The sequence below is a fragment of the Rhipicephalus sanguineus genome, chromosome 1 (genome assembly GCF_013339695.2).
Source record: "Rhipicephalus sanguineus isolate Rsan-2018 chromosome 1, BIME_Rsan_1.4, whole genome shotgun sequence".
Taxonomy (NCBI): Eukaryota; Metazoa; Arthropoda; class Arachnida; order Ixodida; family Ixodidae; genus Rhipicephalus; species Rhipicephalus sanguineus.
The window spans coordinates 91,956,629-91,981,651 of NC_051176.1; the positions used below are offsets into that span (position 1 = coordinate 91,956,629).

At 45.7% G+C, this 25,023-nt stretch overlaps 1 protein-coding gene across 1 annotated transcript in view; it reads right to left on the reverse strand.

Annotated features, from left to right (window-relative positions):
* The window catches only part of LOC119394040 (pappalysin-1), a 57,029-nt gene that overhangs the window by 18,907 nt on the left and 13,099 nt on the right, over positions 1–25,023 (reverse strand). The window contains exons 3-10 of the mRNA XM_037661257.2: positions 19,612–19,841; positions 16,917–17,308; positions 15,959–16,088; positions 14,941–15,215; positions 9,278–9,423; positions 7,453–7,743; positions 5,350–5,652; positions 1,479–1,756 (exon numbers count right to left, since the gene is read on the reverse strand). Of these exons, the coding sequence (XP_037517185.1) occupies positions 1,479–1,756; positions 5,350–5,652; positions 7,453–7,743; positions 9,278–9,423; positions 14,941–15,215; positions 15,959–16,088; positions 16,917–17,308; positions 19,612–19,841 (2,045 nt within the window). The remainder of the gene's footprint in view (positions 1–1,478; positions 1,757–5,349; positions 5,653–7,452; positions 7,744–9,277; positions 9,424–14,940; positions 15,216–15,958; positions 16,089–16,916; positions 17,309–19,611; positions 19,842–25,023) is intronic.

A 25,023-nucleotide genomic window follows, 5' to 3' on the forward strand; every position in this document is an offset into this window, starting at 1 on the left:
TCAAGTGTTTGTCCAGTTCAACTGATATGAAATTGTTGACACTTGCTATTTGAACCGCGTGCATACACGTTTCCCGTCGAGCTGGAAGCATGTTTGTCTGTTTCGGTGATAAAGCATGAGTTCTTTGCCGATGAAACACGTGTGCTGTTTTGTCAATGCTCTCGTTACTAGCGCTGATAAAATGAATGCTACATTTGATAGGCTTGCTTATTCCAAGAGACATCATGACGGCTTCCGAAGCAAGTGATAGCAGAAGACGCTGCTACACGGTCGATGATTGTTTGTGGAAGGAGGCGGACGATTATCTGGGTTTTGATTCAAATACAATATACAGCTGTAATCAGCCATTTTCGCGTGCGTATGGTAAAGACGCACAAACCGTTCAGCGTGAATACTAACTTGAATAGAACATGTAGTGTGGTTAAGTGTTTTTCCTAGCTTTTTTTTTTCACACATAGGGATGCAGAAACAGGTGACGAAAGAAGGAAAGGAGCCGACAGAAAGGCGAGCGCTCGTTCTTATTGTGTGCTTTAGGCCAGCTGGTTGTAGAACCATAGTAGACAGATATTTAAACAAAACACGACAACAGACACAGCTCATTCTTTTTGCTTGTGCTCATGCAATGCGCTTTGCCCACTAGCTGAACTCTTTCACATTTTTTTTAGCTATTTCACCTGAGAGAAAAAAACTATACTAAAGCTTACATCGCCTCGTGACGTGTCTTGTCTAAAGCCTATTGTGTGTCGTAGATGCCACTCAGGTGCCTACCCAGCTCCTTTTTTGCTTAATGTTACGCTTGACTTTTAATTGGTACAACAACTTGCTCGAAGCCTCTTACGTGCTATAAGTCTAATCAAGCAAAAAGCAGAAACAAGCAGTAAAGGGGCAAAAAAAAAAGGTTTGAGCCGAAATCTCGGAGGCTATACAGTCGTTATTCGCCAAGTACTATATTGCACGACCCACTGAAAACCACGCTACAAGAAAAAGACACTTCCTCAAGGAGGTCAGGTACGTTGACGGACTAGCAAGTTAGTCAGTCTTGAAGAGCACACACCTAAGTGGCATCGTGCACAAGACAGACCTATCGCAAGCAGCTTTCGGACAAGATGTTATGGAAATAAACTTTCATTTTTGGCAATACAGTATATAGACGTACACAATAACCCTTTGGTATCACGATATCTATAGACGAACACCGCGGACGCAGGGTTTAAAGATTGGCCTATCAGCCTTTACGTGAAATGAATTTGTGGTTATAACCGACACTACCACTCTTTACTCGGCATTCAGTTGTGAACATTGAGTAGGCTCTTAAACGCCTTCCTGCGGGAATAAAAGTAACTACTTCACGTCTCCGCCGTCAAGGTAACCCCCATAAAGCTGAATAACCATAACTCAGCGCGTCTTACGCACAGAGTACAGTATTATCCGGTCCTTGCTGCAGAATGATGCCCGACTTGAACTTGTATGTGACATACCTTTACGAGCTCCTTGTCGGCATGCAAGGGCATGGTGAAGGGCATGTCGCAGTACGCTGTCACGCCCTTGATGACGCTCTGCGAACCATCGGCGTAGAAGAGAACGAGTTCTCGAAGCCCCTGCCGTGAGTTCCAGGGAAGCCAGATGGAGAGCGCTGACGGCACGACGTTGTGCTCAAACTCTAGGCTGAGCGTGCAGTCGCGTGGGTCGTCGCACGACTCCGCGGCGGGAAGCCACGCGTTGTAGCTCAGCGTGCACGCTTCGGCATCCGGAGGTCCTGCACGGAGACGCGCGCTTTCAAGCCTTCATGCGATGTTTCTTGTGCATCGCGCAAAAGCGCTGTTTATTGCGCGAACATAGGCATATCGCAGGCAGTGATAAAAGGGCTTTAATGCGTAAGATATTCCTTGGCGACGCCCCATAGAAAAGCATCCATATGCGTGTGTATAGCAGCATGGCAGCGTTACAAAAAACAAGTGGGCAGATCCTGGAAGCAGCGCAATACTGAACTGGCAAGGAGACGCCTACATATGATTTCACTTCAGGAGAATGCCACTGCCACAAGTAGCTCTTTTTCTGTGTCCCATAGTTGGCGCAGAAAAAAGGAAGGCCACTATTTTTTTAGCACGATAAATAAAACATGCGAAAAAGTGAAAACAAAACACAAAAAATGACATCATACAGTTGGTTGCCAGAGTCAAGGAGCTGATTATATAGGCCTTGTAAGTAATTTTGTAATTGCATATAATGCTTACGCACTCTCTGACGATTCCGCAGTAGACAGTTCCGGCCTCATTTTTTTAGAATTGAAGCTGAAGTCTTAGGTATGTGTTTTTTTTTTTTAGGTGTAATAGAGAAAAAAAAAGGTACGTAATTTGGCTGCGCTATTGCTCATCATATTCCGAAAGGTTAAAAGAATAGTGATTGAGCTGTGTACCAATTTTACAGCCGGTTGCAATCTTTCGTGTACGTATCATGCATCAGCATACATTGCCCATTTCTCGTCGCTGCGAGAATGGGAAATTATGCTGAAATATGACATGAAAAAAAATGTGTGTCGCAACATGTGTGGGTGTTTATATGCTCTCGCATGTACTTGACAACCTGAGTTGGTTCCCCCCTATTTCCTTGTTTATTTATTGCGTACGAAATGCAATAAAGAATACAGATTACGCTACGAAAGTGCGCTTTTCCTCACAAAGCCTCTCACTGCAGAGAAGCACGCTTTCGCGAAGCTCTGGGCTAAACACGTAAATAAATACTTTTTGCAAAACTGTGTAGATGTTCACGTAAACAGGCTGTCGCCTGAATATGTAAGCGTACACACGTTCAAGAAAGTGCGTAGTCGCTTCGTACAACTCGAACTATTGAGGTGTCTGTCCTTGTCTAAGGACGACTGTCGCGCGCTGGCACGACTTGCAAGCATCACGTGGCTGATTGATTACTGCTCATTACTTCCAACGAATATAGAAATGCGCTTTTATGTGGCATACGAGTGTCCTCTGTAAGTACGGGTGCAAAATAATCGACCAAATCGCCAGTTATGTCGGCGTTGCCGTCGCCGTCATGTCGTTCCGGTATGAAGTCCAAATTGATAAGATCCCCCCGCGAATTGTACGTTGTACTGCGGGTAAAAGCGCGCGAGCGGGGGCGACGAACGCGGCCGAAGCAGAGTTCAAACGAACCGGCCCATTGCCGTCGCTCGGAGGGTGCGTGCGATAACATCACCCCGCTCGGTAGGCCTGCCGTCGAAGCAGACAGGAAACGTCCCGCCCGTTTTTAACGAGCCTTAAAAGACGCGAAGACGCGAGGGGGGGGGGGGGCTGGGCGGGGAGAGTGTCGCGCGAGGAGCAACTTTGAACTTTGAAATACGGGCGCGGTCGCGGTCGCTGGCGCGCGCGCTATCTCGAAAGCCATCACAGCGGGGCGGCGGCTCGTATGCCCTTCTACGTGCTGCGCTTGGCGTAGGACCGCGCAGTGGTCCAGGGACCCGGGGGGTCTAAACACACTTGCTAATAAAGTTTTTCTCTCTCTCTCTCTCAAAGCGAAGTGACTATGCGGAGAGCATCACTCCCTGGAGCGGCCGTATTTTCTTACACCATCATTTTGTAGTTACGCGAGATCGGATACACAACAGTTAGCTGCCAGCCTTACTTCGTGTAACACTATAATTTGTTACTATCGCATTCATTGCTTCGCCTTTGCGGTGAAACTGTGACTTCATTTCATCACTTCAGGCCTCCATCTTCCCATGAACATCTGTCTTGTATATTGAATAACTCTAAATGCGTTTTTATTTTATGTGCGCGAATTTGAAGATTTTGTCGACGATATCTGTGCTAGTTTTACTGCCATATTACGCTGATAGTCTGTCACATGCTTTAACATCCAAAGATGTCTTTATGAACTGCCCCCGTGGTTACTGTTCTTTAGGTTTGTGTTCAAACACTTTAATCGTGTTTTTCATTTCATGTTACAGCTGAATTAAGATTGTAGCATCAGCCAAAACCACTGAGTTTACTTTAATAGTATTATCTATAGCGATGTGGAAGTAACAACGAAACGACTAGATGCAGCAAAGACGACAGACACAGAACAGGTGTGTCATCTTTAATAAAATTAATTACCCAGATCACTGAAAAAAAAAGAGAAGATGTTGTTGCCAGCTATTTCCCGAAAAATGCGCAATAATACGACGATACCGCGAACAACGAGCTCGCGAAGTTTGCGAAACGTTTGAAATACACCACCAAGGTGACTCATATTTCAGTGTGTCCTCGGTATCTTTGCATCACAGTGAACCTCTTAAATCATACCTATTAAATGTATGATAGCCTGCGGACAGCAGCGGCTTGTTCTAGAATTGCGCCCCGCCACGGTGGTCTAGTGGTTATGGCGCTCGGCTGCTGACCCGAAGGTCGCGGGATCGAATCCCGGCCGCGGCGGCTGCATTTTCGATGGAGGCGAAAATGTTTGAGGCCCGTGTACTTAGATTTAGGTGCACGTTAAAGAACCCCAGGTGGTCGAAATTCCCGGAGCCCTCCACTACGGCGTCTCTCATAATCATATCGTGGTTTTGGGACGTTAAACCCCAGATATTATTATTATTATGTTCTAGAATTGCGTGTTATTTTCTGCGAATATGGTTTTTCCTCTATATTGCGGGCGAAAATGAAACAGTGAATTGTTGCTAAGTCGCGCTCTATCTGTCGTCGTTACTATACACCTCATTGTTGCGCTGTTTGTTACAGCAGGGCTGTATGTAGCCCGCCTCCTTAGTTCTTCGTGTCGCTGTCCGTGTGCAAAAAAAGAAAAAAACCTAGTGACCTCTAGGGAGCAGTGGAAGGTCCAACTTTAAAGAATTAGTTCATCCACCGCTCCCTAGAGGGCATCAGGGCTTTTATCAGTTTAATGCTTCAAATGTGCATTTGAAGCAATAAACTGATAGAAACCCTGGTGCCCTCTACGGAGCGGTGGAATATCTAATGCATTAAGTGATTAAAGCTAGTCAGTACGTGGTTCGCCACGCCAGTCGAGTCGGGGCGCTGCGTTGGCACGGTCGTGCGTGGCAAGTATGGGACAGCCGCGCATTGTGAGGACGCCCGAGGTGCAGCGCGCTTATGAAGAACGGCGACGAGAGCAGAGACGGGGGTGTGCCCGTCAGCTCTGCTGGTCACACATCTTCGCAGAGGGGAATGGTCTCGAGTTTTTTGCGCTTCCTTATGCGCCAACCAGGCTAGTCCAGTGCCCTACTGAGTTATCTACTCGTTTCTGTGCATCTGTGGAAACAAATCCTGCCGAAGCACAATACACTAATAGTAAGTTGAGATAGTCTTAATCTATATAGCTCTCATAAAGAGGGCTACGCACCGGTGGCTTGCTGAGCCTCCCAGGAATCCCTGGGACCGGCGTTGTCGGCGGCGCGCGACGCAAACTGCGTCAGGGAGCGGTTGTCGTCGCAGGCTGCGCACTCGCCCCTCTGCGCACTGGCTGCTGGCGGGGCCCAGGATAGGGTGACGCTGCGGCCGTCCACAGCCACGGGTGCCGGTGCCAGAGGCGGCTGGCCCGGCCGGAACGCTTGGTCCATGCGCTGCCATCCACCGTACATCAGGTCCGCGAAGCAGTGCATACGCGCCGCCTGCTGGGCGCTGAACGAGTTCGTGCACGAGTCATCTGCGCCCACGAGTACCAGCCAGTAAACTTAGTCTATATGCAGCAAAAAACACTTTCGTATTTTCACATTCAGCAGCATATTTTTTTCATTCGGACAATACGAACTTCACGAACACCCATAGTACACTGAGTATCTCATTTCGTGGGATATTTCATATTTATTTGAATAAATGAGATAATTTCTCCCTCTCTTGGCGTCCCACTTGTTTGTTAATATGCACACATCGCTATAAGAGTCTCTTAAACAGCGTGTGCGAGACACGCGACCAGCTGGGGTCACAGCTCAATGCGGAGCTGCACAAAGTGCACCCCCCGGCCCCGCGCGGGTTGCGAACAAACATCTAGCGGACCGAGATCGAATTATGGTTTCTATGCCGCACTTGCTGCAATGAGCGCAGTATCACGTGAAAAAAAAAAGTCAATGTCACCTCTAGAACATGACCAATACATTCAATCAAACGTTGATGATCTCAAGCAAAATTAGAAAAGATCAGAAAAGAAGCGAGAATGGGAGACCTTTCTTTGTAAATTAAAGGTATCCGCCAAGTTATTTATGACAACACCACATTACTGGGCTCTTCATTGTTATTGGGGTCCCTACCGAATGGTCCTATGAGGTAAAAATAACGTCGCAGATATCAGTTCGTTTTCACTTATTTGGGCCCACCCCCAATTTCTTTATATCCTTGTAAGGCCATCCACCATAACCTTCCTTTATTCACCACAGTCATATGGCATAAAAGTTTATCATTATAGTGACTATAACTTCTTCCATGTTGATCCCTATAACTCACTATCACACAATCATTATCTCTGTGGTTAGAAATGGTCAACAAATCCAGACCCAATGCTGTAAAAGTACTTCGTACTACTTGCAGCTGGCGCCGGGTATCAAGATCGCGTCGCCTTAGATTGCACGCTTCACCTTAAGGCTTCGAAAACTTTGGTGACATGAACATGTCTTACATTATAAAATTGAAACCTAATAATACATATATCGAAGAAAAGAGCACTATTAGAACACGGACAAGAAAGGATGAAGAAAGGGCAGGCGCTCTCCCGTCTTTTAATAGTGCTGTTTTCTACGATGGATATAAACCAACAAGCTCGCCTTCAAGCCCTCTTAAGCTACCTATTAATACAGCGTGGGTCAGCATTTATTTTTAGCTTGAAAATGGATCCGCAGTCTCTCTCTATGGTATCTTAGGGATCGTAATGATGAATAAACACGTAATTTTTGCGTCGTACCGCACTTAGATTTTCTTTGAAAGCAAATAGAACCCAACGAGTTCTAAAGGCACAATAAAGGGCAGCATTACATAAATTTAGACTAGCGAAATATCCGTTACAAACCCTATTTTCATTTGTCTGATAAAACATTTTCATTATTTAAGAAGAAAACGAAGGCCAAACTCTTTTTTTTTCTTTTTTCAAATTTTGAGCCGAAACCTGAGCAGCGCAGTTACGTCTGTTTGGCGACAAATGTTGGAGCGTATTTCATCGCACTTGCGCCATTTTCACATAGCAAGAATGTGTTCTATAATTTGCTGGGGTTAAGTGCCTGAATAGCTCCCCAGAGGTGAACAAGACAATTATACGCAGATAACACGATCAACTATAAAGCCTGGCTTGATGGTGTGAAAATTCATGAAACCATGGCGAGCCGGCGAGCTTGTATACCCTAGCATCCTCTAACGCAGGGTATAGGAGTTGGTGCACCGTTATTGCAGAAGCGTAATTCACTAACACGTTTCCATTTCCTTCAAGGCGGCGGCCGAGAGCGAAAAAACGCGACCGTACCTGCGTAGCCCATGTAGTTGTGAAAGGGGGTATCCTTGAAGCGAGAAAGCGCGCATCGAGCGGCGGTGGCTGCAGGGTCCTGGCACATGTAGTTCTGAGGCGTGGGCCTCGTGTCGGCGCACAGGTCTCCAGTGAGCAGCGAGGCGTGGGCCTCTAGGCACTCGTCGTGGCACTCCACTTCGGACACGCCGCGGTGAACGTGCCAAAGGCCCAGCACGTGTCCCAGCTCGTGCACCAGTGTGTGCAGACTGCCAGGCCGGCCGAACTGCTCTGGCTGCACCACGACGCCACCTGCGTTTTTTTTTATCGTTTGCATGAGCTACAGACATCGCTCGTCCCTTGCCTCCTTTAGGCCCGTATTCAAAAACCAACCTTTTCCTTATCTCTCAGTTTCCTTATCGTTTCTGTGCCCAATAAACAATTTAAGCAAATGTTGACAAACAAACCTAATAGCTATCTGTCGCCCTGCTTACCGTTTTATGCCGTGAACACGACTTTTGGGCGCAAACACGAGAAGAAAAACAAGAGAATATGGATAAACTTTTTTTTTATTAAATGTGTTTAAGGAGAGGTTGGTGCCTATACACGGCTCCGGCTACTCCTGTTCCCTTACTTATTAATTAGCGTCACGAACTTATAAATAAAAGTAGAGTATTGTAAAACTCATTAACGGCAATGTCCTTTTAAAAGGAATGTTCTCACGTCATGCATAATGTCCGCGTGTCGACAACAATGTTCACACACAAGACACACAAGAAACGTTCGCACTTTGCCGAAGAGTTCATCTCACAGTCCTTTGTATAATGCGATCACAGAACAGTCACTGAGCCCTTGCCCGCACTTTAAACACAGCGGTCTTGAATCACAAGAGGCAACGCGAAACATGTGACCAGAAGTATCTCAATGTGAAGAATAATTACAAATGTTAATCAGTATCTAAACTTGGTTTGTAGAGCCGCGGATATGGGAAGACGCCTGTTCCAAGATTTCCCCACTAGCATGTTATCTAAAAACCTGCGCGTTTTCAGAGATTAGTCTAAAGAAACTAACAAAAACAAGACTTCCACTATACAGTCACTTGCAGCGTTACCAGCTCTGGATATGCTGGCAGCTCAGGAGAGGAATTCCGAAAGCTTTCCGTTATTATAACAGATACTTGACATTAGCTAGCCACTCATCGTAAGTCCAGCATCAGAAATGGCTGGAAGCTTCTCTTATACAAACAATGCTAGCGTAAAAGGAGTTTTGTAAATACGGGCCCAGCTGCTTGCCCCGCTGTCCACCAGCTAACTCCCACTCCCAGCCCACCGTGAAGAGATGAACAAAGCCTCCGAAATCTGCCACGAGTAACAAACGTTTGTTCGTTGCTAGCTTTGCAAAGTTCATTTGCAGTGTGTGGTCAGTCCTGCTCTTCTGCCCTTACTCACTGTCTTGTACGCATCTTTCTTCTTCTGCCACAGTATATCGCTGATGCTGGTGACAAGTAACGAAATTGGGGTCGAAAAAGAGTTGGGTCTCAGAACAGCTAAGATATTTCATATGGTGAAAGTGTTTTCTTGAAAATTGACAACTGAAGCAAGCCTTCTCGCGAACACGATGCAGTCTAGCGCATTTGAGCCAGGGTGCCCCGTGTTAGCAAAAAAGCCCTGACACCAGAATTATTCGTGAAAAAATATTACACACAATCGTGATGCTTGACATATCGCTAGTTCGGAAGGCCGGCCATTGCCAAAGAGCCCTTACAGAACAAAACCCTTTATGCACTATAGGCCCCAGTTGTTTGTGCAAATGCAGAAAAAGACCTCTACGAAAATAACTAACTCACCTAGCACTGCAAACACATCCTTGTCCCAAGGAAAGGTAGCAATCCCAATAATGTCTTTGTCCGTCCAGTGTGCGAATAGAATGTTTATATGCATAGTGTTGTTCAGGCCAAGTAATTCTTTGTATTCTTTCACGTCGATGTACGATCTGCGTGAAGACAGATAAACACATTGACTGGTAAAAAGAAAAGAGGGCGAAAGATTTACTTCCAGCAGACAATAAATGCATGCCTTTATATGCAACAGGAATAGCACCGCAGAAGGTTGCACAGAAAATAGTGAAGTATTGCTGAAGCGGATCGGCCAACACTTCGTAAGTAAAGAATAAAAACTGCCAGGTAGCGCCTTGTTCAGATAGCAAGTCATAAACAAAACAAGCAAAAAGCGATAAACCTTGTTATGAAATTACGCGAGAATACTCGTGGCGTGCGGATAAGACCCTGCATGATTTCAAATTGTACAGATAATTATAAAGAACGCAGTGGTTTTCCTTAAAACACCTTATTTTTATAATTCTATAGGAGCCAAGCTTCACTTTCAACAACAACAGCAACAAACAACAACAACAACAACAACAACAACAACAACAACAATAACAACAACAACAACAACAACAACAACAACAACAAGAACAACAACAACAACAACAACAAGTGTTACATATGACTACAAGTACAGAGAAGGTGCCTAAATGAATGTCTTTGCAAAAGCTCAGTGAAGTGATACAACGCAAAGGAAGTACAGCAGGGTTGGTAACTCCAGCATATAGTGACTGTTTTTTTAAAGGGACTCATATTACATTTCTTAATTGCTTGCTTGGCTGCGTGCGCATGATAGGAGCTATCGCGTATTGCAAAATGTAGGGTGTCGAGCGCGAGGTCATGTCTTTCGAGCATGTGGCAACGTGTTGACAAGTGCCGCGTAGCATATGCGCACAGCGGAGGGTGAAAAAATCAGATGAGTTCTGTTATTGTGCTTTAGGACGATAGAGTAACGAAGGCGCAATAGAAGTAGTAATTAACAAGATAGACAGCTGCTTTTCTTTCAGGCGAAAAAAAAAGTGAGCAAGTCAGAGTATTGCTCACTGTCAGTAAACGTCGTTGGCAGCGCGAGGGTGAATTAGTGAACAGCTCGAAGCACATGGACACAGAATATTGCAGGTGAGGTCTGCGGAATCCCGCAAGGTGCCGGTAGGGTTACGCTGCAAACGGGTGGTTGTCAATTATCCCTTTTCTAGCTACTCAGGTTATGCGACGTGTGTCATTCTCGATGAAAGTAAACAAGCAGAGCACACAGGAATGATCTTGCTGCTATGTATAGTGAAACGAAAAAGCAATTCACTTCTTCCTCGAGCTAAGAACGCTGCACAATCTCCTATCTCCGAATATGTGATGCTCTAAATTAAAAACAAATAAATAAAAAATATAGACAGCTTGCACTAAGTCGCGCAAGGCTGGGCCACGGCGGAGCTGACGATCTGCTAGGTACTCTCGGCTGCTAGCTACTCCTGGAAGTTGTTGTTAGGCTTTGCAAAGTGCAGCTAGGTTTCGCTAAGTGATGCGACGTTTTGCAAAGTGTTGCTAGGTTTTGCTAAGTATTGCTAAGTAATTCTGGGAATTGCCAAGGTTTGCTCAGTTTTGCTATTTCCCATGTCCCATCAAGCCCAACCGGCTCTATCCGTTCTTTCTCTTTCTCGCTTTTTCTATATTTCTTTCTCTCTCTTTGTCTATTTCTAGCTTCCCCTTTCTGTCTATCTCTTTTTCTCTCTCTCTTTATTTCTCTCTATTTCTTTGATTATCTCTCTTTCTTCCCTTTCGTTCTCTCTCTTTCCCTTTCTTTCTATGATACGCTTTACTCTCTCCCGTCCTCTTTTACCTCCTCCTCATGCTCGTATCTGTCCTCCTCGCACTCACTTCCCTTTCCCACTCCTTGCTATAACTATACAAGGGTATGTTATGCTATGATAGTGGGCCTCGATGGCCGAGTGGTATTCCTTTTTTCGATCTCTTTCTTTCCTTCTCTCTCTCTGTACTCGTTCTCTCGCCCATCAGAGTTATTGCATCCCACGCCGGACAAATCGGCGCACGTGTTCTGGGAGCGAAGCAGAAGAGGAAGAAGAGGACGAAGACAGCGCGTGCCAGTTTCAATTCAATTCAATTCTTTATTCACCATTAGTACAGAAGGAGGTCCCGGAGTTACAAAACTGTCAGGGGGACCTCCTATTAGTCATTTGTCAGTCTCAATAAATTGCATGATGGCAGAAAACAGTTAAAGAGTAAGAAAAAAAAAAGGTGCGAGATAATAATAAGCAGGGCATATAGCAAAAAAGAACAATGGAAAGAACCAACAAAAGGTAATTTTGTACAAGAAACATAATTCACGAGAAAATAGTACAAACTAAATATAGACGATAAAAATTGCAATCAACGTAACTTATATAAACATAAGGTATTGTCAAAGAACACGGTGTACAGGTCATATATAAATAATAAAACATCCGGACAACTAATTTTAGCAAAATCTTAAATTTCTAGAAACAACAAACCAAAAATTGGAGAAAAAAGTTCAACACAATTTTATGATACATATTGTGAATGAAACGCTTTACGCATATAGTCATAATGAATCGATAGCGAGCAATGTTGTTACTAAGTGTGACTTCATGTGTTTTTTGAATAATATTGTTGTGCGACATGCTTTAATATCTAGTGGCAAAATATTCCAGTATTGAATGGCAGTGAAAAGAGCTGTGAATTTCCCATAATTTGTGTTTATTCGGGGAAGTAAAATGTTGCTGTTAGATGAAAATCTAGTGTTATTACTATTAGTTAGAGCAGATGCTTGAAATGTATCGATAGCGATTTCATAGTTAAGTGTGCGATATATTAGTAAAACCAGTTTGAGCTGAACCATGTAGCGTAATGGTAGTATGTTAATGAAGTGTAATTTAGTACCGAATGAGACATGTAGCTAGAAAAATTTATGATCCGCAAGGCCTGATTCTGTAAATGTTGTAGATGTGTTAAATGCGTGCTATATGTGTTTCCCCAGACGGAAATGCAGTATTGAAGGTGGCTATGTATAAATGCGTAATAAAGTGAAGTTCTGATATGCTGTGGGAAAAACGAGCATGTTAAAATTAGTACTCTGATACCAAAGGCGATCTTTTTCGAGATCATTTCAGCATGCAGGTTAAATTTTAGATGACGATCGAGCTTGATTCCAAGAAAGATGACTTCATGTGTAGGTGACAGAATATGATCATTAAGGATGAGTGAGGGTGCAGATGGGATGACACGTTTATTTGTATGAAAAAGCATGAATTGGGTTTTAGACGCATTGATACGAAGTTTGTTTTTATTGCACCAAGCTGATAAGTTGCTCAGGTCACAGTTGAGTCGGGTTATTATGGTACTCATGCAATCGCTAGAAGTAAATATAGTGGTATCGTCAGCATATAAAATGGATGAGGTGCTAGTTAGGCAGTTGGGAAGATCGTTAATGTATACGAGAAACAAGATGGGACCTAGAAGCGAGCCTTGTGGGACACCCATTATGACTGGTTTAACATGTGACAATGAACCTTCGAAATTTACAATCTGCGTTCTGTTAGTTAGATAGCTACCTATGAGTGAAAGTGCTGGGCCGCTAATGCCCACAGCCTCTAGCTTATGAGATAGGATGTCATGAGAGATGGTGTCAAATGCCTTGCTAAAATCTACAAATACTGAGCCGACAATATCGCCGCTGTCAAGGGCATGCTTTATTTTGTCAGTGAATGATAAAATAGCTGTTTCAGTGGAGTAGTTTCTGCGAAACCCATGTTGTTCAGGTGATAAGAGATTAAATTTTTGGAAATAGTTTGTTAAGCGGTTAACAAGTAGTTTTTCTATGATCTTGCTAAAAAAGGGTAGAATACAGATTGGCCTATAGTTAGATATTAATTCTTTGTCACCTTTTTTGAATACGGGAGTTATTTTACCGTGTTTTAACTCGTTGGGAAAAACACCTGTTTTAAACATGCAGTTAATTATATGTGCGAGCACTTCGACAATGTGAGGTGATATTAATTTGATTTTAGAGGGCTGTGAATCATCAAGACCGGGTCCAGTAGTCCGTAAACTAGTTATTGCACAGGCACGTAGGCAAGGGGGGGGGGGGGGGGGGGGGGCCCGGCCTCCCCCCCCCCCCCCCGAAATTCGTCTAACCTTCTATATTTCCGGGCCACTTTTTCTTCTTTTTGCCATGGAAAGACTTTCTTTCGAACAATTAGGCCTCCCCCCCCCCCCCCCCCCGAAAAAAAATCCTGGCTACGTGCCTGTTATTGCATTGGATACTTCGTTCGGTGATGTGGGATATAGGTAAAATGAATAAGGGGTCTGATTGTGTATTGACTGTGTTGATTGAGTATTGACTGTGTGACTGTGATTGAGTGTTGACTGTGAATGATCAGGTGTAGGACAGAAGAAAGCATTGAACCCTTGTTCCTGTATTCAGTCTATTAGGATTGCGGCTAGGTGAAGACAAATGAAGAAATGACCTGATTGTATCCCATGTTTTACGAGTGTCATTTTTGTGTTTAATTATTGCATTCTCAAAGTAGGTGCGCTTAGCTTCTTTCAAGAGTCTGCCGAGTGTATTAGAATAAGCTACGTATCGCGACTTCAACGTTTCATTGAAAGGCTGACGCTTGATCTTTTTGTGTAGGTTTTCACGCTTATTAATGCTTTGTAAGAGCGATGTTGTTATCCATGGGTTTCTTGGAGCTGAAAACCAGCGTGAGACCTGTGTTATGCTCATACACTGTAAGTACGCCGTTCTAACTTTGTTATTAAATTGCTGGAATGCTATGACTGGATCACTTGCCGAAAGAATCCATTTTCAATCTGTCTCTGCAATTTGTTTGATGAACTTGGAAGTGTTAAAGTGGGTTTTTCTTGTGTTTCTATGCGTACGGTTGTTGGTTGAGTTTAACAACGCAAACACGGGGTAGTGGTCCGTAATAGGAACAGTGATTACACCAGCGAGTTGCTCAATTTGTAAATTTGATAATATGTGGTCTATTAATGATTGAGAACCACAAGGGGGACATCTGGTGGGGACAGCTATTAGTGAATCCAGGCCATAGCCTTCATAGCATGCGGTGTAGTTAGAGCAATGACTATCAGTAGGGTTAGTAATGTCTATGTTTATGTCACCGAGAATGATGACATTCTTGTTTTCATTAGCAATGACGTTCAAGATAGCATCCAGTTGAGAGCAAAAGAGAGTAGGACAAGATGACGGGGAGCGGTATATAGATCCAATGATTGTGTTTCTACTGTTAGCGGAAAGGAATGACGTGTCGAATTCCAAAAATACAGACTCAACATTAGAACATGAGAAATACAGATCGTGGCGACGACGATACGACTGATTATCTTGAATCAGAATGGCTGAACCGCCATAACGAGTGTCCTTACGGACGCATGCTTCCATTGTATAACCGGGAATGCCAAATAACACAATATCAGCGTTTGACAGCCATATTTCCGAGAGGCAGATGATAGTGAAGGGGTTAGTTTTCTGACGGTGACAGTTTTCTGTGGACGACTAACGTCATTACGAAAGCTTAACAGCTCCACTGTAAAAAAAAACAAAAAAAGAAAAAAAAAACACTGCTCACCGGTTCGGAGAAGCCGGGTCCAAGCAGTTGCCATTATTCTCGCTCGAGAGGCAGCAGTCTCCACCGTCCCAGCTGTTGACAGCCTGATTGCACGCCTTGTGGCAAGTGCCATCGCCTACCATGGCGGGGTCGCATGACTCCAAGGGCGGATCGCAGTCACCCCCGTCGCCGGCCACAAGTTGACAATCTGGGTTGCAGATGCCATCGCCCAGATTGTAAGATGGGCACCCTAGGGTTACCTGCCTTCGTCGTAAGGAGCTGTTCAGCACTGACGCCTGCAAACATGTGTAGCGCTGGATGTGTGACAGAAACGGGTCTCGCGTTGGTGTCAGTCGCGTACCCCAAGTTTATTAGGAGTGTAGTGGTGTGTCTCGAAAAGAGGGCGTCTCTGATTGCATTCTGAAACGGCACCTCGTGTTTACAGAACGAAATGATACGCGAGTGTCAATAACGCGAAATGGTTTACCTACGGGCGCGTGATGCCTGCTACGTTTTCACCTTACAAAAAAATAACGCAAGCTGTGAAATTGCTCGTGAAATATGTTGGTTACTTATTGTGACGAGCAGAACTTACGGGCCACCTTCTGTTAAAGGAAGACGCAAGGAAAGCTGCCAACAAAAGTTTACGGGTACGAAATTTTCTAGAAAGCTATATTCCCGCTTTGCCTGGGAACGTCGCCTCCAATTAAATATTCCAGCCTATTGTAGTTCTTGCGACCTACATGCTAGATTAGCATGTAGATTGATCATGCATTGACAGAGCAGAAATTCGCATTTGCAGTAGAACCCACGTCCCGTAAACTTTTGCCGCCGGGTGTACATTTGTATCGCCATCAACCAATGGCGCGCAGTATGTAGAAATTGTCGCAAGCGACTTGGAACGTTTGTTACAGAAATTTGCGCACATAATTAAACTGTATGACCTTTATAAGCCAAGAGGCAAGCTGGTCAAGAGTCCGCAATAGCGGCCGTTACTTACAACGTAAAAAATATATATAAAAAAGAATGACACTCTCACCTGTGTTAATTCCCAAGTTATGTTGTACGGCTCAAAAGCTCTGTTTAGAGCTGCATGCTGCCTCTGAATTTGTTCCTCAGTTACGGTTGGATTAGATCCGTCAGAATTCTTGACGTTGACCACCCTGTACCTGAAACACGGAATCCGACCGCCAAGTCACGAGGCCTGAGTGTTTAACATTTTTTGTTTCTATTGAAGGACATCACTATCACCTCTGTCGTGAGTCATAACACGATACATTGGAGATTTTTCACTGAGTAATATTACCATATCTTTGCTTTTAAATCATCAATGCCGAAATCTCGAGCCAAATAACTATCAAGCTGGTCTGGGGTCGTCTGTGGTAGACATCAGTATTCATACGCAGCACACAGTGGGAATCCACATGAAAAGCAGTTGCTACGGCTTTTGTCGCAAATGCAAATGGTTGAGAGCTCAAATCGCACAAATTCTTTCCCTTTCCCGCACATGCCATTTGATCTTAAAACTTACTAGGAATGAATTACAGCTCGTTTCTAAAATAATCCTTCAAGCCTCATCCCCCAGACACCACTAGCAATATCCCCCCACCCCTTCCCCAGCAACATGGTCATTGAAGAAAGAAAGGTTTTCCTAATTACCTGTTCTGAAGACTGAAGAAAAGGTGTTGCTCTAACATAGTCGCTTTTCTGCGCATTTCATGCAAAATTTACGAGAAGAGTACAATATTTCAAAGTTTGTTTTACCCCGAGGTAAACTTATTTTAAGTACCCCAGCGTATTAGAGAAGTTGGTTACCTACAAATATTGCTGTGTAGATGAAATAGTTCTCATTAGAAAGGTGTGCAGTTCAAGTTCAAGTTGATCAGGAAATAATTACAGGGAGTACTTTAAAAGACATATAGAGAAATAAATGCTAATATCAGAATGCATGTGTGAACATAAATGATAGTGTCCATGAGGAGGCACGTGGGACGCACCTGAGTCTCTTAGGCGTCCTGAGGCTCCAGTGGCGCTGGTAGCTAAGAACCATGTCAGGGTCGTCGCATACGGTGAACCCGCAAGGAGCGGGCTGCAGTTGGATGCCCTCGAGGCGCCCTGGCGTAGGGGTCTGCACCAGCTGTGCCGCGCCGCCGGTCCACTCCCACTGATCCAGAGACTCGAAGTGGTCCACTATTAGCGCACCCTGAGCGTCCTCCGGTTGCCAGAGGTCGCGGTGCACCTGTGCGTGTTGAAGGCCACGGCCCCATAAGCGCAGCCGGTCCACGAGGCCCCGATAGTGGCGGCTGCGTGTCCCACCCAACGACAGACTGCGACATGATGATCCGGACTTCTGGAACATGCTGCCCTTCTGCTTGCTGCTCACGGCAACCTGTACGAAGGTAAGAAAAGGGCAGAGACAACAAGTGGGCGAGGTCCACCGGGAGGAGGGGGAGGATTGTCTAAGTCAAGCGATAGCTCCCCGATATAAATGTGCTGAGGAGTTCAATGGCACCACGCAATCGTGTACCATTGCCCACTTTTTTTATGCAGTACCAGTGCTGTAGGCTTGTGGTTGTAGTAATTATACACTGAGACTCAACTAGTATACGCGTTTGTATATACGTATATAGCGCTGAAGTGTACGCAGATAGCTGGCACTGGTTTCTTTTCACCAATGTGTAACGTAATGAGCATGCCGCCCGCAAGTCTACCACGTGCGCGATGTGTGCCTTGTTGCGACTCTGCTGTGGTGCATCCCTCGGGTCATCAGGCAGCGGCCCTGCCCTTCTTTTCCCTGGCGCGCGCGACTTCTCACCTAATTGGAGCGTGACGTAAACGCTAGCGGCAACCAATCCTGTCGCCCTTCTTCAGCTGGTTGTTTTACATTGCCTCTCTTTCTCCATTGCCTCTTCTCGAAGAACCACGAACACACATACCCTCCAAAGTCGCGGCAAGTAGGAAAAGAGAACTATCGTTCTAATACTACTGAAACCACGTGGTTTCTCTGGGAAACATTAAGGCTGTCGCCATGACATCGAAAAGGTGAGGCTGGCGAGACCTTAGCAGTAACAAGGGTGAAGTCGGTTGGCCATTCAGTCATTTATCTTGTTGTCTGCGCGTTTCACATTTACGGGAACGAGGAGAGAGACGGAAAGTGAGACAGAAGGGTGCGGTGTAAAGGTAAATTGAAAACGACACAACACTAACTACAAAGCTTCGGTAGCTAAATCGGCTGTTATAACCTGCCTTGGTGACACTCTTTTATGTCACAGCTGAGTCTAGCAACCCCGTGTCTACACACATGAGGGGGTTGGTGCTACAGAGTACGAATATGCCACCTTCTTCCAATAAGCACAGCTAAATTTTCTGAGACATTGCATTTCAAATAACGTCTCTTTTTCGGCATGGCTAGTGGCGGTGGACTTGAGATAAAATATGATAATCATCAATTGTTCAATGAATCAATCAATGTTTGCAAAATAACGTTTGGATTATTCACACAGAGGCGTTATTGTAAGTCAGGTGTGAAAGCCGATGAGTGAAAGGCGGTGTGCTCGAATAATCAGCGACTGTACTACATTCACACAGATATTTTTTTTTGGTATAAATGCATTGATGCAGCGGAAAAACACTTCTATCATCTAAGATGCAGTGTTTTAATTAGCTCTTGTTGTTTAATTGAAACCGGTGCTCAAGATGAAGGGACAACGCCACTAATGAAATAAGATATAGAGGGTCGCTTTATTTTATGGCGCTAGCACCCCAGACACACCACCGAATGGGTGTTGCTATAAAATCAGAAAATATGCGGAATTAAATAATCCTGTTCCCTTCTTATATACCTAAATTGGCATGGAAGGGCACGAATGTATGACTACCATTACTGATAGCCAGTGATAGGTCGCGACGTCAGTAACGCGACATGCTGGTCAGTTACGTGACGATTGATAATGCCCTCGTCGGATATGCGGGTATGACCTAGGGAAGCGAAACAAACGCTCGGGGCTAGCGTCATTAAATACACTTAAAGGGAACATTAGGATCGGGTAAAATTTTTAATGAAATTATTTATGCACGCCATAGGTCGGCAAAAAATGTGGAGCTCACTCAGACTCACTAATGAAATATATTTTGCCCTTCGGGCTCACTCGGACTCACTCACCAAAGTTTTTCTCAACCGGACTCACTCGGACTCAAGCTCACCAAAATATTACTCACTCAGACTCAGATCAAGGAGTCCAGTCTGAGTCTGAGTGAGTCTCAGTAAGTCGACTCATGAGTCCGTTTGTGTATAATTTGCTTTTTCGACCATGCTGTCCATGCTCTTTAACACCAACATCTCGCGTAATCGGTGCTCTACTTAGTACCTTTTGGCCTCGTGTTTTTAATTACGAATTGTTAGTGGTTGCAATCCAGTAAGGACATTTTTATTGAAAGATATGACTCACACGAGATATTTTTATGAAGAACTTCCCGCGAAAGAGTTTGCGTGCGAAGGTTAGACCACTGGGGGTTCTATAACGTGCACATAAATCCAAGCACATGTGCGTTCTTTACCCGTCGAATTACGGCCGTCGTAGCCGGGAACCGAACCAGCGCCCTAGAGTTAAGCAACACGACACCTTACGAGCTGAGCTACCACAGCGGCTTAGACTGGAGGCGGTAACTAGTGCAGTCTATACGGATACGTACCTGCGCGCCATTGACAAACAGTCGCGTGTGAGTTCCGTCGAAGGAGACAGCCACGTGGTGCCATCGTCCGGGCACGTACGGCACCGGGCTTCGCAACACCGACGTCTCCTGCGATCGGGCCGCCTGCAGGTGCAGCGTGAAGTGCCCACTTCGCTCGCCATCACGGCCGTCGCCGTCGATCTGCAGCGACCAGCGCTTGCTGCTCAGCGGGGAGCACACGTCGCGGGCCTCTGTACGTTCATGCGCATGAACGAAACGAGAAATAAAAGTGTTATTCACAGAAACAACCGGACGAGCTCTTTCTCTGCGTCCTATTTTTTACGCGTTATTACTTATTGGTCCCACTGCGCATTCATGTTAGTCAAGTTTCGTTATTGCTGCAATGCGATGAGTTGGCCACAATAATTCAGTCACCGATCACTTTCACGTGGTCGAAAAGCCACCACAAAACAGTCACTGGCTTCTCGACTGTAAACCAATCTGATGAAATATCCATACTCTAATTATGTCGAAAACCACCCACGGAGAGCTAACGTTATATCGATGCGTCTTAAGGGGCCCCTCACCAGGTTCGGGAGTCGCAAACAAACACGCGTGTGTGCGTAGATCATTCGATAGCGACTGCGTATGAAACGCTTGCGTGGCGCGAAGATGGTCCAAGTTGAGAACGGAAGCCCGTTGCTTTCGCCGTAGCCGCGTTTTGCGAGCGAGTGAAAGGTAACACGCACGCATGCCTACTATAACAGGTACTGCTTGGAACTTCCACGGTCGCTTTGGAGTCGGGCACTCGCGTGAGCGCACCGGTCGTAAAATGTCACTGGCCATGGTACGTGTCTACGGTTCTTCTTTCAATTGGGACCACAGAATGACGCAACTGTAAGCGGGGGGGGGGGGTGCATTTACGGGCCGTTAAGAGCAAGTGGACTAATTTGACTGATCATTGCGCAGGTTGCAGGGCCTGTCAGCCGGGACTGAACGAGATAAAGATTCCGGGCAAAGGTCGGGATAGGATGCCGCGAGCATATCATATCAGGAAGGGGGTAGATATGTATGTTAGTGATACTTCTGTGAAGCTTTGGAATACAGAGACTGGGTATCTCCTGAACGTTTTTTTCTGATGTGATTTCGTGTTACGTGACTATGGGCTTGCATTTGTCTTACTACGCATGTTCGTTTCTCATTAAGCATATGCTGGCGAAGCCTCAAATAAAGGTAAATGAAAGTTAGCGCCTGTCCTGTGTCTCTCCATCTATGTGAATGTTTTTGCGCTTCAATGTTCCCAAAATGTAAGCGCTGATAAGCAATATATATATAAAAATGTGGCAGATCCCACGTACCGTGGGAATCGATGTTATGCGAAGCATGCGCAGGAGGGTGACTGTGTCGTAATTTTTCACATTGAGCGAAACGTTACGGGATTACGCTAGAGAAATGTGCAAATGGTATACGCACACGCATATTTTGAAGAGTCGCACATGTGTTATATAACCAGTTATTTACAGTTGCTTAACCATGCCAACAGTACCCGCCGCGGTGTTCTAGTGGTTATGGTGCTCGACTGCTGACCCGCAAGTCGCGGGATCGAATCCCGGCCGCGGCGGCCGCATTTTCGATGGAGCCGAAAATGCTTGAGGCTCGTGTACTTAGCTTTAGGTGCACGTTAAAGAACTCCAGGTGGTCAAAATTTCCGGAGCCCTCCACTACGGCATTTCTCATAATCATATCGTGGTTTTGGGACGTTAAAGCCGAACAATTATTATTATTAACGATGCCAGCAGCAACATAGGTGTTACCAACACCAGATGCAGTAAGCTGATATATAGTGCTTATATTCTTCAATACTGGATAGCGCGAATTCGAATAGGACAATGAAGGAACACAGATGCACAGGACAGGCGCTACTCGCAACTAAGTTTTATTCAGAAAAGTTTCCCTAGATTACACAGCCGAGCGGCACGCGCAGGCGCACTGCGCGTACGTTATAATCACAGTTGTTAGAGTTTACAGATGTTATGCTTATACTTATCCATTATGACGGAGAACGCACGCACGTTTCACGAACCCTTGTGCATGTGTGGAAGGGGTTCTTGGCAGTTCTTGAATAAGGTCGTCATCACCGTGACCAGTGCGCACCAGCAGCTAGACAGGACTTCTTAGCGGATCCGTTCGTGATCGCGGCTACGAACGGTCTAAGTGTAGTGAAGTCCGAGGTATAGTAGAGCTGGCGGACACCGCGGATGGCTTTTACGAAGAAATGATCTATGATGCCTTCTGTCCTGGATGTGCCACCGAGGTCTTGTGATGCCCTGTCCACATCCAAGCCGTCTAAGAACCAGGTGTTGTTGGGTTTTGATAAACCAATGCTGAAGTCACCGGTAATCGTGAGGGACATGGTCCTCTCGGCAAAGTTACTGTAGGAAGCATTGACCCCGGTTTTTGCGCAATCAACGTGCTCGACGTTGCGGACCACGTGGACGAGTGGATGGTAGCTCAGCGTCTTCCAGGAGTGCTCTGTCTTCAGCTCCCTAACTTTCCTTGCAGGGGCGTAGGAGGAGGAGGAATAAACTTTATTATGAACCAGCAATTTAGGTTCGTTGGCCTAGGCCTCCCACGTGGGGACGTCGAGGTCTTGCCTCTTCGCAGCCTCGCGGGCTTGCTGGATGGCCCATAGCCAGAAATTTTTTTCGGGGGGGGGGGTTCAACCATACTTTATGTATGTTTGTGCGTGCGTTTGTATGTGCGCTTGTATATATACGCAAGCAAAATTGAAAAATTTCGGGGGGGGTTGAACCCCCCAACCTCCCCCCCCCCTGGCTACGCCCCTGTTTCCTTGCGTCGGCCGCTGTGGTGTAGTGGTTACGGTGCTCGGCTACTGGCCCGAAGGTCACGTGTTCGATCCCGGCCGAGGCGGTCGCATTTCGATGCAGGCGAAATGCTATAGGCACGCTTACTGTGCGATGTCAGTGCACGTTAAGGAATACCAAATGGTCAAAATTTCCGGAGCCCTTCACTGTGGCGTCTCTCATAATCATATCGTGGTTTCGGGACGTAAAACCCCTACAATTACTATTACTATCACTTTTCTTCCGTGTCAATGTGTATGTTCGCGGTTACTGCGTTGATTGAGACTAAGGGGGGTCGAGCGCCGCCTCCGGATAGTAAAGTTCTTTGCCTGCCTGCCTGCCTGCCTGAGACTCTGTTATCACCTGTGTCACATACCCGCATAACATGAACTCTGGCATGCAGGTATGTGCCACACGTGACTGAGGGAAAGGGTTCCATGACGTACGCGACAGGTATTTGGCGTTATTCATGTAATCACCAGCGAATCGTGTTCGTCATACACTCATCACATGCTATGCAAATTTTGGTATATTACAACCTATGGAGACGACCGTGAGAGCGCCCAGACGTGGGCGGATAGATAGATAGATAGATAGATAGATAGATAGATAGATAGATAGATAGATAGATAGATAGATAGATAGATAGATAGATAGATAGATAGATAGATAGATAGATAGATAGATAGATAGATAGATAGAAACGCCCAAAGTGCCTGAGGTTCGCTAAGAAATGCTTCGCATTTAAAAGAAAGCAGAAGCAGAGCTCGCCACGTGAACATGGAGCTCTTTCTCCGGCCTTAGCGTAGTTGATGATGATGATAATGTTTAAGAGCGGGGTGGTGAGCAGCTGCCACTTAGCCTGTGTTTTTACAATAACGTGTCTCATCTGCTTTTTAGCGTGATATCTCGTCTCTATCTTTTCTTTTTTTGCTTTCTTGATACAACCCTTTGTAACGTAAGGAAGCTACACCAACCACTTGCAGGCGCTAGCCGAAGTAAAGCACACCTTTGCGTTGCAAGGTGGATCAACGTTTTTTGTGTAAATGGGGTCACGATGCAAATGTGTGAATAAACCTTCCTTTCAGGTGGATGGGACTGCGCAGAAATGGCATGAGTGTAAGGTGAAACACAGGGACAGCCCTTCGGTTTGTGGTAAGGGATTTGTATATCAGGTGCCTTTCACATGCGGTAAATACTATATAGGACAAACAGGCCGCTGTCTGAATGCGCGCCTGCAAGATCACCGTCGATCTTTGAATGGGCAGCCGTCGTCTAATTTGGCCCTGCACTGCCGTGAGTGTAGGTGTACTCCTCGCTTGTCTGATGCGAAAGTGCTCGCACGTCATAGGGACCAGACGGCACGTGAGCTAGTTGAGGCTTTTTTCATTTTGAAAGCTGGAGGTGACTGTGTGGCAAAGCCTTCCCTTGCGTTAAATAAGGCAGAGATAACATACCTGGATGCGCACATCTAAGGTTTTCGGTTGCGTTCGTGGTGAACATGTGGTTTGGGCTGCCTATATATTTTCGTCTTTCTAATAAAAGTTCAGTTGTTAGTATGCGCTTGTGCTGTAGCCTTCTTCGTCTAGTCTTACGTTTTTTCGCGCTATTTGCATTCATCGCGCTTATATACACATGAAATGGGGGAGGGAGAGGAGAGAGTGGGTTACAGGCTGCATTTGGCTGCGGCGCGGCTGCAGCATGTGGGAGGAGAGGAGAGAAGGCGACCGAACACCTGCGTAAAGGAGGAGAGTGGGAGAGAGAGCAGGCGCATGCGCAGTGGAGCGCGGACGCCACCACCACCGCCGGACACAGCCCAGAGCAAAATCTAAAAATTGAGAGATATGACGGCGCATGCCGATCTTGAAAACAGTGACAACAAAAGAGACGCTTGCATTGATGCCGGCGCTGTACAGATGTTCAGCCGCTGCTGTCTTAGAGAAATGAAAACTTCACTAATCTTAGTCAAGTCACTGCGGCAACTGCAGCTTTCGGCATTATTGATTTTAACTCGTCCACACAGCCAAACCTTTATTTAAAACAGAAGCCAGGAAATGTAATAAACAAGCCTACGCATGTGTCTGAAGCCGAAAGCATGACGAAAAGGTAAATCCATGTACTACCCATAGTCTTTGAAGGCTTGAAGAGCCAGAGTTTGCACAAGTAAGTATTGTAACAACACCGTTTACGGAGAAAACACTATAGGCCAATATTCGCAAGACTGGTTTTAGGCGTGTGCAGCGCAAGCATTGAGGCCACAAAGCGGAATACTCTCTCATTAATGGTGCGACCAAGGAGGTTTAAAAAAAAAGCTTCTGGAGTGGAGGTCCCCTATACGCGCCCACGCGAGCGGATGAAGCCTGGGAAACCGGTTGGCAGCCATCTTGCTCCAGGCAACAGTCAGCGCAGCTTGAGCGCGGACAGCGTAATTGTGAGCTTCCGCGGGGGCGTTTGAGCGTAAGAACTAGATAGTTAGTGTCACTTATTATTTGGCCGAATTTTTTTGTTGTCCTGCAAGATTGAAGAAGGCAGTTTCTTACGGCATAATACATGGGCTGAAGCGTGCCTG